Source organism: Papaver somniferum, chromosome 3 (assembly GCF_003573695.1).
Source record: "Papaver somniferum cultivar HN1 chromosome 3, ASM357369v1, whole genome shotgun sequence".
Lineage (NCBI taxonomy): Eukaryota > Viridiplantae > Streptophyta > Magnoliopsida > Ranunculales > Papaveraceae > Papaver > Papaver somniferum.
The window spans coordinates 102,754,031-102,766,354 of NC_039360.1; the positions used below are offsets into that span (position 1 = coordinate 102,754,031).

Consider the following 12,324-nt stretch of genomic DNA (forward strand, 5'->3'; position numbering starts at 1 on the left):
ATCTTCAACAGAAACTCCATCAGATGAAATAACATGTCCTAAATAGCCCACCGATGATTGAGCAAATGTGCACTTAGATTCTTTCACGAACAGTTGATTAGAACGTAATATATCAAACACAATGGATAAATGCTTTAGATGCTCAGAAAGGTTGTTACTATATACCAATATGTCATCAAAAAAGACTAGCACAAACCTGCGTAAATGAGGTCATAATATGTCGTTCATCAAGCTTTGAAATGTAGTTGGGGGCATTTGAAAGTCAAAAAGACATGAACAAGAACTCATAATGGCCATCATGTGTCTGAAAAGCAGTCTTAGCAATATTTGGCTCAAAATGTCGAATCTGATAATAGCCAGATCGTAAATCCAGCTTTGTAAAGAAGTACGTACCATGTAACTCATCCAAGAGTTCATCAACCATAGGAATAGGAAACCGATCCTTGATAGTAATTTTATTTAATGCACGATAGTCCACACACATTCTCCAAGTACCATCATTTTTACGGACCATTAAAATTGGAGACGAAAAGAGACTGGAACTAGGACGGATTAATCCAGCTTCTTTTAACTCAGCAACTATTTTTTCAATCTCATTCTTATGAAAATGAGGGTACATATATGGTCGATCATTAACTGGAGAAGAATACGTTAATAAAGGAATATGGTGATCATGTTGTTGGAAAGGTGGTAATGAATCAGGAGACTGAAATATGTCCGAGTAAGTTGACAATAATTGCTGAATTTCAGGTGGCAGCGCGGCATGTAAATCTGTTGGAGATGCATTAAATTATAATAACTGGAACAGAATTCCAACATGCTCCATGTGTTATAAACGCTGCATGGGTATACTATCCATTATCATTACAGTTGGGGCGTTGTTACCCACCAAAACAATGTCGGCATCTTGAATTTTGAACTTCATAGTTAAAGATGTAAAATCCAAAGAGATTTCACCTAATGTACGCAAGTATTGGACACCCAACACGGCATCACATCCACTGATAGGCAATAGGTGAAAATCAGAATTAAAATTGTAGCCTTGCAACTGAATTGGAATATTAGAACAAGATCCTTGAGTACTTAGCTGACCACCATCACCAACCGTTACACGTAATTCAGCATCTATGGAGCAAATAGAATAGCCACATTGTTTGGATATCTTTGGATGAAGAAAATTGTGTGTAGAACCCGAGTCGACAAGAATTGTCAAAGCTTGACCTTTAGTAAAACCAGAAATACGCATTTTTCTAAGAAAAGGAGTACCCAAAAGAGAATGCATAGCAATCTTGGGCTCGAATTCAACTGGTTCAATATCACTAACAACATGGTTAGTGTCCACATGTTGCTCAAGAACAACCTCAACTTCAGCATCCATTTCAGCAACATCTAAAATAGTCAATCTAGGATTGACACAAACGTGAGTCGGTATAAAGAGTTCATCACAGTTAAAGAAGAGACCTTGGGCAAGTCTTTGTTCCTGTTCGTCCAATGAAAGTCGTCTAGCTCCCGGAGGAAAAGAATTCTTTTTATACGGAGTAGGTTGAACATTAGTAGCAGGCCGGACATGAGGAGGACGATAAAGTTGTCTTGGTATAAATCTAGTAGCTTCATACGCCTCTTCTTGGTGAATTGCTTTAGTGAAATCCTCAGTCAAAGATTGTGGTGCAAGCAATTTAACCATACATCCAAAATGAGGTTTTAAGGAGCGAATAAAGCAGCTGATCAAATAATCCTCTGGAAAATCTGCAAAATTTAACAATCTTTCAAATTCAGGAATATAATCTGTTAGAGCATTGCTCGATTGAACCCACCAAGCGTTGGTATGTCAAGTTTGGTTGTCATATTTTAGTGAATCAAAACTCATGTTAAGAGTCGCTTGATTATGTACTAGAGTCAACTTCGTATAGGTTAGCTTGAAAGTATTAGGAGATGAGACATTACAAGTATTGCAAAGACTTGAAGATGTGAAGAAGCAAGGAGCTACAACGACAACAATCATCCTTCCACTTGAGGTTAGTGATATTTGACTTGAACTGTTTCATTCCATGACGTATCTTTCAAGTCGTGCATATTGAAAACATAACTGCGAAGCATATTTGAACTCTAGATAGACATAGTATTAAGGAATACAATACGAGGTTTATTGCTTAACCATTAAACTTTGTAGATAAGACATCGCCATAATCCACTACACCAAAATGAAGAATTTGTAACATTATACTGTAACATGTTTCTAATGTTACGACATCAGTAACATTTTCTCATAATCCGTAACATGTTTTAACTATTCCGGTTTCGGAACATTGTTTTAACGTGTTGTAACAGTATATACACTGTTACGGGTTTTAAAATACACTATCTAGCGAAATACACAAGATACAAATTCTACTGCACACTTTGTGGGTTAAGTACGCTAGCGCGTTTCTCTGCATACTTTCTCTCCACTTTCTTTTCAGTTTCAGAACATGATTTCCCTCGTTCTTTTCGATTTTTGCTCGAAAATTTTCCTCCCAAAATATTCTCCATAAAGATCGTGGATGTTTATCACGATCTCAATTACAGTTTCTCTTCTGATAAAAATCCATAAATTCAGTTTCCATAGCAAAATTAGCCCTAGGTTTTGGAAAAACGAATCAAAAAAATTGGAGAAATCAACTCCTTTGGGTGAGTGAATGATGTTTGACTCCGATTTTTAATTGTTAAGCAGTCTAAATTTTTCTTTTTCTTTCTTTTGTTTTCAATTTCTGTTTCTTTCATGTGTTCAATTTGACGATGACATCATTGAAATTGAACAATATTCAATTATTGAACCCTAAAAGGTTTGGGTTTTCTGACTAGTTGCTACTGATATATGTAATTAATGGGGTTGATTTCCTGGGTTGATTTCAAAGTCACCCAATTTATTGTCTATTACAGATGATACGTTGATTTGTTTATCTGTTTATCTTAAAGACGTACTTGTTTGTTTGATTTGTTATGCTTAAATTGATTGATTATTATACAAGTGAGATAGAATACCTCTTGTTTGAGGATGGGAACAAGGTTAGATGTCTTTCTTTTGTGATTGATTGAATTAACAATGTGAAATTGGGGTTTTTTTATTTTTTATTTCAGGGTACCATGTATCTGTTAACTCATTTGCAAATTTTGGTTCTTTACTGGCATAACATGTATAAATTATTGCTTTTAATTCAGGTCTCTGATGAATTTCGCACATCATAAGCATGCAAACAACAAGTATTTGCAATCCGATTGGGATATGCTAGTTGTACTTGTCTCACAAGTTTTTTAGTTTGTTTTCCAATCATGGAATGGCTTTTTTTGGCATAGATCTTTGGTCCTTTGGCTGCTGTCTTTCCATAATTCGTGTGGAAGTTCTTGGTTTCCAAGCACATTAACTAGTGTTCTTTGTTATAGTTACTGTGGATATCTGATGATGGCGTTCCAGAACTAGGAGGCACTAATAAAGATGAGACATGCTTTGCTGATGAAGTAAGCGACAGGATACCAAAGAAAACTACTAGGGAGCTGTATTTTTGTCTGTTTCACATGGATGTTTTAATCTTCTTTTAGTTGTATATTCTCTACCTGCTGAATTAATGTGAACTTGCCTTTGAATCATGGGGGACAGAATTGTGAAAAATCATCAACAGTCTGAAGTGGTACAATAAGCAAAAGGGAGTTTGGGGATTGTTAATTTTGAAAACTACTGTTGCTGGTGCTTCCTGTGAATGTGAATCTGAATGTTCTCTACCGTGTTCTCAGGTGTGTGTACCAAATTAAATTGCAAACAAGAGAAATGTTGCGTGTTTTGCCTTCATTGGTTGATGTGTCAATAGCTGAGGGAAAGCATTTCACTGTTTGTGGTGATGTGCATGGTCAGGTAGGTGCCTTACTTTTTGATTCCTTCGGACTTTCTAAACTTAATGGCTTGGTGGAGATTATTTCTTAATTTACTAGAAGTTTTGGTTTTAGATAGAGTCAATATGTGTTAACCTAAAACATGAAATCATAATATCTTTCACTTGCTCTACACGTAGCCTGAAAAGCTTGCAGTCACATTTAAATGTTTTAAGGATCTCATATTCTCATTTTTGAGTTTTCCCTGTGGGCTCCATACGCCTTAGTTTATGTGGGGGTCATCTAACGTCACAACCTAATCGATTAAGGTGCTGTGGTGTTTGTAGTGGATGAGTTTGATGACCTTATATGGCCCCACACGTCCACCAGTTCCTTCTATAAGGTAGTTGGATGCTTTATCCAGTTAATTTTATTAGATTTTGACATCTAATAAGCAGAAGCTGAATTATCTTTTCATAATTCCTTTTCCAGAAAATTTTGACCATAGAGATACTTTGCTCCAGGTTAATTGATTAAATAGGATTTTTGACCCCTTATTTAATCTGTTGTAAAGGTGGTTTGGTATCTGCTGCTAAAGATATACAACTTCTTAAGTTACATGGTTGGCAACATATAGCTGGTTTAGGGATCAGCTTATGAGTTGAAGCAAAACAAGAGAATCTTAGCTTTCTCAAACCACAATAGGTCGTCAGCGCTTTAGAAACATTTGCAGCTTTATTTCTATCAAATTGATTTTCTCAACTTCCATATGACGTAGGTTTATGTACACCTTTTGCCCTTTTGCATTTAACTTTCAAGCACATATTTTTATGTTTTTGTACCGAACATCAATGTAGCCTGAGATTCTTACTTGAAATTAAGTGTTCAGTTTATGGTGATCCAAGATTTCCGATTTGAGAAGGCCCCAACTCATTTACTCTAATATAGAACTGTTCCTTCAGAATAGTTATAATATAAATTGAGATTACCTGGATGGTCAGTCATGACAAAAATATGAACTCACTTGCATGTATCATCTTAGATTCCCAGGAGTAACTGTTTATCTTTGGGCGAACATGTAGTTTTATGATCTGTTGAAAATATTTGAGCTCAATGGTCTCCCTTCAGAAGATAATCCATACTTATTTAATGGTGAATTCGTTGATAGAGGATCCTTTTCTCTTGAGGTCATTCTTGCACTATTTGCGTTCAAGTGCATGTCTCCGTTAGGTAATTGTTCTTTTATTTAAAGATAGAAACTCTGCGATTTTTGTAGAGCATGGTAGGAAATTTCATGCTTCACCAAAATTTCGTGGGTACCTGATAATTTAGGTCCTCGGCTGGTCGATTTCTAAGAAAACTCTTTTGGTTATTAAGTAATTTGGCTAGCATCCATGGTATAGACTGTTGTTTGTTTTTGTGTTTTTGTTAATTTCAGGAATTCATCTGGCTAGAGGTAACCATGAGAGCAAGAACATGAACAAGATTTATGGTTTTGAAGGTGAGGTAAAATCAAAGTTGAGTGAGGATTTTATTGAACTCTTTGCCGAAGTGTTCTGTTGTCTACCCTTAGCACATGTCTTGAATGGGAAGGTTTTCATAGTTCATGGAGGGCTTTTTTGTGTTTATGGGGTGAAACTTTCCGACATTAGGAAAATTGATCGGTTCTGTGAACCTCCAGAAGAAGGTGAAGAAAACTGTGATGGCTGTTTCCCTTTTTTTGTCATTTGTTTTGGATGCATGCAACTATTTTTCCTGTTGAGGCTCGCAACATTTTTCATTTTCCCCTAAGCTCTTGCATAATATCATATTTCATATTTGTGGTTTATCCTTACAAATCAGTCATCCGGTTCTTACTTATCATGTGGTTCCTCTATCAAAAAGTCTCCGTGGAGTTAAAGGAGTTACTTTTAAGAAAGCAGATGACATGTTTCTTTTTAAGCTTCTGTGATCCATAATATCTAATGTCATTACTGTCGTGATGCAGATTCGTAAACTGGCCGTAAATTCTCTTCTCAGGAGCAACCAAATCAATGAGATATTTTTGGAGCACATGAATAAACTGGCTTTCATGAGGCTAGTGCATGTGCATCTGGGTTTCATATGCAGGTAAGAACTATACCCATTTTCTATATGGCTTTTCTTCTGGGTTTCTTTAATTGTTCTGGTTCATCTTCTCGGCAGGCCAGTGCATGTGCATCTGTGATCCATAACACGTAAATTACTGTAACACAAAGTTTATATAATTAACAAATCAGAATACTAAATGCTTATCGGAGTCCTATTTTCCTGTAGCTATCAATCCATCATTGCAATACTTTACGAGGGATTAACTAGACACCTGAAAGCAAAGGTACTTCTAAAGTTAACATTCAATGTCCAGTGTTGAGTCTCAGTTTTCATTTTTTAATATATGTTTGTAATTTTGTTTCTGCTGACATCCTTGATCAGGATAATTTATGAAATACGCAGAACGAATGACAATGCTAATAATCTCTTTGATAGGTTTCTTGGAGAGATTCCCAGAATATCCTGCTCAGGTTCACTTACATTTGCTTACAGTCACTATTAAATTGTTTATGAAGAATCCAACAAAAGGCCCACAAAGAATGATTTAGGTTTGTTACTTCGATGCTGGATCAAGCGTCAATATGTGTATCCTTGTTATTGATGCTCCTGCATTTTCAATTGCACCATTGCAGGTAGTCCTGAATAATACTACTGTTGAGACGGACAATCCAATTCTGCGTGATCGGACCTATAATTATTTGCAAGTCCAACACGGTATTGCCAGGCTGTAAGTCCATAGAAGTTATCGTCTTCAGACAATAAATATGGTGGAGATGTCTTCAAGTCCAAAACGGTATTTGCCAGGCTTTACATGTTAGGGAGGACGTACAAGTTTAAGCTTCTCGCAAAAACCATCAAAAAGGATGGGCGACTAAAGGATACATTGACACTAATAACAAATTTAGTTTCGTCTTCTTGTATTTGTAAAGAAAGAAATGATCCAATCTTTATCTGTTCGACTCTTTGCTTGTTTCAAAAGCATATAAGTAATGATATTACGAGAAATAGTGCTTTTTATCTTTTAATTTGGTGTGGCGAACATCAGAAATACAGATACATGCCTTGGGTGTGATGTTTGAGAACTGTATCAGCTGCAGATGGTGATAGATAACCTGATATATATGTAGTTTCAGTAACATCCAAAGGCCTAATTTTGGAACAGTATTTTCGTGTTACAAGAGAAAATGTAGTAACAGTAGCTTTGTGTGACAGATTGTGGAGATGTGTTACTACCTGCACGAAATAGGACAGATGTGAAAACGTTACTGACCAAATCTGTAACACTTGAAAACTGTGACAGATAATCTGCCAACCCTCAACAGTAACGTTTATTCAGTGTTACTGAAGGTCATTGTGACACTATAAAACGTTACAATTAGGCGCATTTGGTGTTGTGATCATTTGAATGCTATTGTGATTATGTATGGGTATGAGGTGAGGATTTCATCCTAGGGAACAATGTTTACATGTGTTCTAGGGAAGTAAGTTCATAAACTTGTTTGTGGACCGAAAAGGAAATTTCCAGGTGTTATTGGTTTTGTTATTCATTGCATATCTTATGAACAACCAATATGTGTGATAGAGTATAACCACTCACAACTTGTTGTGTTCTTGGTAGAACTATTCACAAAGACCTGACTTATGTGTTGGTATAACTTTTATTAGTAAAACCGATCTTAAGTAATCACCTGTGGTATTATCGGGTTTGTGTGTCTGACCAGTTTTGGGAGGGGAACCGATCCTAGTAAGAGGTGCAGTACATCACAAGGGGAACCGATCCTTGTATGGGGTGCAACAAGGTTATAGCAGAAAGGGGAACCGATCCTATGGACATGTGCAACACGTTTTTAGGCAAAGGGGAACCGATCCTATGGACATGTGCAAAAAATATAAGTTAGATACCATATATATGTGGGGAACTGATCCTAGTACCTAGTCAACCGAATTTTGGAAAGCTAGTGTGACTATGCACAGTACTCACATGGAGGTAGAACCGAAACTTGTGTGATTGAATGTTGGTTTGATCAATCACATAGTTCTTGAAAGTCAGATGAACCAATTCTAAACTTGTTTGGAAGTGTGGCAAATCGGTTTCAAGGTTGTAAGTGTGAAAGAGAAGTTACAAAGTAAAGATGTCGACAAACTTTGAACACGTGCTATGAATATTTATTTCTTTAATTGTTCAAAGATATTCCTTAACGGCTAAGGGAAGAGAATCCCAGGATCGAAACATAAGTAAGTTAAGAATCTTTTAATTAAGGTTATTAATTTCATTTTGTAGGAAAATTCCAGAATTAGTAACGTGCATTTACTAATTAGATTTTCCTAGAGATTTCGATCGTTATTTTTGGACAGAGCATTCCAGGAATTATGAAAACCGAATTTGTGCTTTAATGAGTATCATGAGAATATTTTCGGTTTTGCAAATTCCTTGGTGTCTAAACTTCCTTGTCTATAAATACTTGAAGCTTGCCTTTCTAGCAAACTAATTCTTCGTAACAGCAGACTTCCTCTTTTGTTGTTGTTACTGGCGTAGCCGCCTATTCGGAGAGGAGAGTAACCTAATTAGGCGAAATCTCTTACGGCCGTTGAGTTTAAACTCTTCTTTGGGATTGAGAAGCTCTAGTGTGTACCGTTGGTGGGAAACTAGATAATTGCGGTTTATCTTTTGTTTTCGATTGATTTGATTGACTAACGGTGGTTGAATCTGATTGCACCTAGTTTGTTTATTCTTGAGAATCTTCTCTTCTGATATAAGATTCGCTCAAACTAGTTCAGAGTTTCGACAAGGATCTTTAGACTATTGTTAGTTTTAAAGACGATCTTGTGATAATCCGTTGTTAACATACTCCGTTCTGTGCGTCATTGATCACAAGAGATTCAAGTGATTGTGTGCAGGTTTTTATTGAAGATTTAAGAAGATTTGAAGAAAAAGAATATATTGAAGATCTGACTTGGGTTTTATAATCTTTGGTATGCACAATACTTTTTTCGGAAAAAGAGGATCCAATTAATAATCGTTTTATCCTTGTGGTAGATTGGATTGATTAATTGAGTAGATCGGCATCAACACGATTCTTCGGATTAAAGGTGTTGTTGGTTTAATCTTAAACGATTACTTCGGTAATTGAATATAAGATAGATCTAAGGACCTGACGAAGGAGTTTATGTTAAGATAAACAGAAGAGCCTTTGTCCGACCCATATCACTTGGTTGAATAGAGTTGATACCAAACATATTTGTTGTTCCTTTACTTTTTGGAATACGAACCACATGAATTCTTCCAAGTATGTGACTTATTCACAAGTCGGAGGCGTGGGAATACAGACGGAACTAGGTGAACTATAGGGTCAGTTACTTGGTCTCAACTATACGAAATTAGGTGTAATTTTGTGTAGCGGCTTAATCCTGAGAGTATTCAATTCTGGAAAAGGTCCCGGGGTTTTTCTGCATTTGCGATTTCCTCGTTAACAAAATCTTACTGTGTCATTTACTTTTATTTTCCGCATTATAATTGTTTTATTAAAATTAAAGTAAATTACACAAACGTTAATTCCTATTTACTTGATAAGCAATCCTATTGTGTTTGGTTAAGTCCGAACCTTTGTATCAAGTAAACATACTTCGTTGTTGTATTGTCTCGATCTCGTATCCATAGACGATCACACGAAGTGTGAACCGATTAGTTGTATTGTCTCGACTCAGTCCATAGACAATCACTTTCGGAGAAAGGACTTATAAGTAGGAAAAGTTCTAGCTTGATGTATATTTGGGTACCCTCGCCTTTTCATGTTCTTGTACCATGCCTTTCTGATCGATTGTGCTAATAGCTAGTCGAGCATTAACAAACTTCGCAGGAGTGAACCGATAACGAACATGAGAACAAAATTCTGCCCATGTAATTATCGTGACCTTGGTCTGTTTCCAAGGATACAAAACGTTAGCATCCCCTTTCAAATTACCAGCAGTGATAGTAATCATTAGAGCATCATCAGCTGTATGCACCGAGAAATATTGATCAACATTGAAAATCCAACCATCAGGATCCTCTCCGTCAAAGTAAAACCTGTTCAAAGATGTTCCTCGGCGATAATAATCTTCAATAAAAACTGTTCGCAGCGAATTAGTGAGCTCTGTGTTTAAATTCTGGGTGAGGTGGGTAGTTAAAGCCGTGGATATACTGGTTGAAAAAGTCGTGGACAAAGTGTTCAAAGCTGTTGTAATACTATTTGATATAGTAGTTGCTAGGGTTTGATTGTTCTCGGTCAATTCCATCTCACGACTAACACACTTTTCCTCACGTAACTGTCTCTTCTCGATGTTCTTCTTTTTACTTCGCTCTACTTCCTGATTTTGGATATTGGTCATAGTAAAAATTAGGGTATCAAGTTTCTCTTGCACGTATTTAAGGTTTTCTGTATAGGAGGCCATTAAAGAAAAAAAAATGGGTCGAAAAAAGGATTGATCTTAACCTGCTCTGATACCAGGTGTTAGGATTCTAAACCAAACACAAGGAATAAGTAACCAAACTAATCAAGAACCCTAAGATAAACCCTTTGATATGGGGGATAGCCAACACCTTAAGATAAGAAACTGTTTAAGAAAACTTGATTTGTATTAATTGTTGTTCTAAACAAACTGCGGCCAGGCTATTTATAGCTTCAAAGCCTTGAATAATAAGAAAAGAACTTAGAGTTTAAGGACTGCCTACACTACGAAAGAGTTAAAACTAATTACGAAAAGCTAAGCTAGTAAAGCTAAATACGGTAATGTGGTGTTGGCATCACAACATCCCACCCTCCTGGAAAACAGACTTGTCCTCAAGTCTTATACTCTGGAAATCGCTCAATGAAATCGTCAGCGTCTTCCCAAGTTGCGTCATCTTCAGTGTGGTTCTTCCATTGCACAAGCCATTGAGACCAGCTTTATTACCTTTCTTGTACATCCGTTGCTGCAAAACTGCAGATGGTTCCCATTTGTCATAGTTTATTATTTCTGGTAAAACAGCTACAACATTGGCAGCTTCTCCTAGTTTCTGTTTTAACTGAGAAACATGGAAAACAGGGTGAATACGGCTGGCGGTAGGAAGCTCCAATTTATAGGCCACCGTTCGAATTTTCTCTAGGACTCGAAATGAGACGTAAATTCGAGGAGAGATCTTTGAAAAAGACTGACTGGCAACAGTTGTTTGCCGATATGGTGGTAAGCACAAATAAACCCAGTCATTAATCTCAAAGCTACGTTCGGTTATGTGAGAGTCAGCATATTTCTTCATCCGAGCTTGAGCCTCATACAAATGAGACTTTAAAAGTTAAAGAATGTGATCTCTGGCCTGGAGATTAATATCAACATCATGCACTGGAGTAGAACCTGGTAAGTACGATAAAATTGTTGGAGGAGGTCTACTATACAAAGCCTCATATGGAGTCATTTGGATGGCAGTATGAAAGCTTGTGTTATACCACCATTCTGCTCATGGATGCCATTTAAACCAATCTTTTGGCTTCATACCAGCAAAGCAGCGCAAATAGCACTCTAGAGTACAATTAGTAACTTCAGTATGACCATCTGATTGTGGACGGTACACTATACTGTGGCATAGTTGTGTTCCTTGTAAAGAAAAATATGCAGTACAAATATTTCTCATGAATATCGCATCTCTATCACTAAAAATATTCCTTGGCATCCCATGTAGACGAACTATCTCTCGTACAAATACTTGTGCAACTATGCTGGCAGAATAAGGATGAGACAAAGCAATAAAATGCGCATACTTAGAAAGTCGATCAACAACAACCAAAATAGAGCTTTTTCTCTCAGATAATGGAAACCCATAGATGAAATCCATTGAAATATCAAGCCATACGTCAGCAGGGATAGGTAAGGGATTCAAGAGTCCAGGAGGAGATATCGATTCAGTTTTATTGCATTGGCATATGTCACAACGATCAATGAACTCTTTAATTGAATGTTTCATTCCCTTCCAATAAAATTTTTGTTGCAGTCTGTTGAAGGTTCTTAAATATCCTGAATGAACCCCCATTGGAGTTGCGTGAAATTCTTCAAGTAATTTGGAATACCATGAAGAAGAAGGAACAACCACAATCCTTCGTTTATATCTTAAAATGCCATCAACATAAATATAGTTGCGTTTGAATCCAGGATTAGTGCGCAAACTAGTAATTAATGATCCATATTCATCATCCTGATGACATTCATTGATAATGTCATGTACACCAGTGAAAATAGGTGTAAAGAGCGAATTAAGTTGTGGACTGGAGAGACGAGATAAAGAATCAGCAGCTATATTTTCTTTTCCATGTCGAAAAACAATCTCATAGTCATACCCCAACAATTTGGATAACCATTTTTGTTGTTCCATGGATGATAATTTTTGATCGAGAAAATACT

The 12,324-nt window shown here is 36.6% G+C and overlaps 1 protein-coding gene across 6 annotated transcripts; it reads left to right on the top strand.

The window, feature by feature from the left end:
- The first annotated feature begins 2,374 nt into the window (after positions 1–2,374).
- On the top strand, positions 2,375–6,918 carry LOC113356999. 6 transcript variants are annotated; one of them, XR_003363342.1, is made up of 8 exons: positions 2,375–2,667; positions 3,421–3,495; positions 3,635–3,886; positions 5,282–5,530; positions 5,831–5,952; positions 6,139–6,196; positions 6,349–6,461; positions 6,546–6,918. XR_003363342.1 is itself a non-coding variant. In XM_026600248.1 (7 exons), the coding sequence occupies exons 2-7, from the start codon at positions 3,473–3,475 to the stop codon at positions 6,547–6,549; spliced, it is 360 nt and encodes a 119-aa protein (XP_026456033.1). In that variant the 5' UTR covers positions 2,375–2,667; positions 3,421–3,472; the 3' UTR covers positions 6,550–6,918. The 6 variants fall into 6 exon arrangements, 1 of the variants encoding a protein (XP_026456033.1); XR_003363345.1 differs by having other exon boundaries at positions 5,282–5,344; XR_003363343.1 differs by having other exon boundaries at positions 3,635–3,768.
- Positions 6,919–12,324: the final 5,406 nt, after the last annotated feature.

Bases quoted from the DNA above. Each gene is read 5' to 3' on its own strand.
- LOC113356999 (XM_026600248.1), top strand. From the start codon at position 3,473: ATGAGACATGCTTTGCTGATGAA. The intron at 3,887-5,830 runs GTAGGTGCCTTA...GTCGTGATGCAG, and splicing joins GTGGTGATGTGCATGGTCAG to ATTCGTAAACTGGCCGTAAA. The intron at 6,197-6,348 runs GTACTTCTAAAG...TCTCTTTGATAG, and splicing joins CTAGACACCTGAAAGCAAAG to GTTTCTTGGAGAGATTCCCA.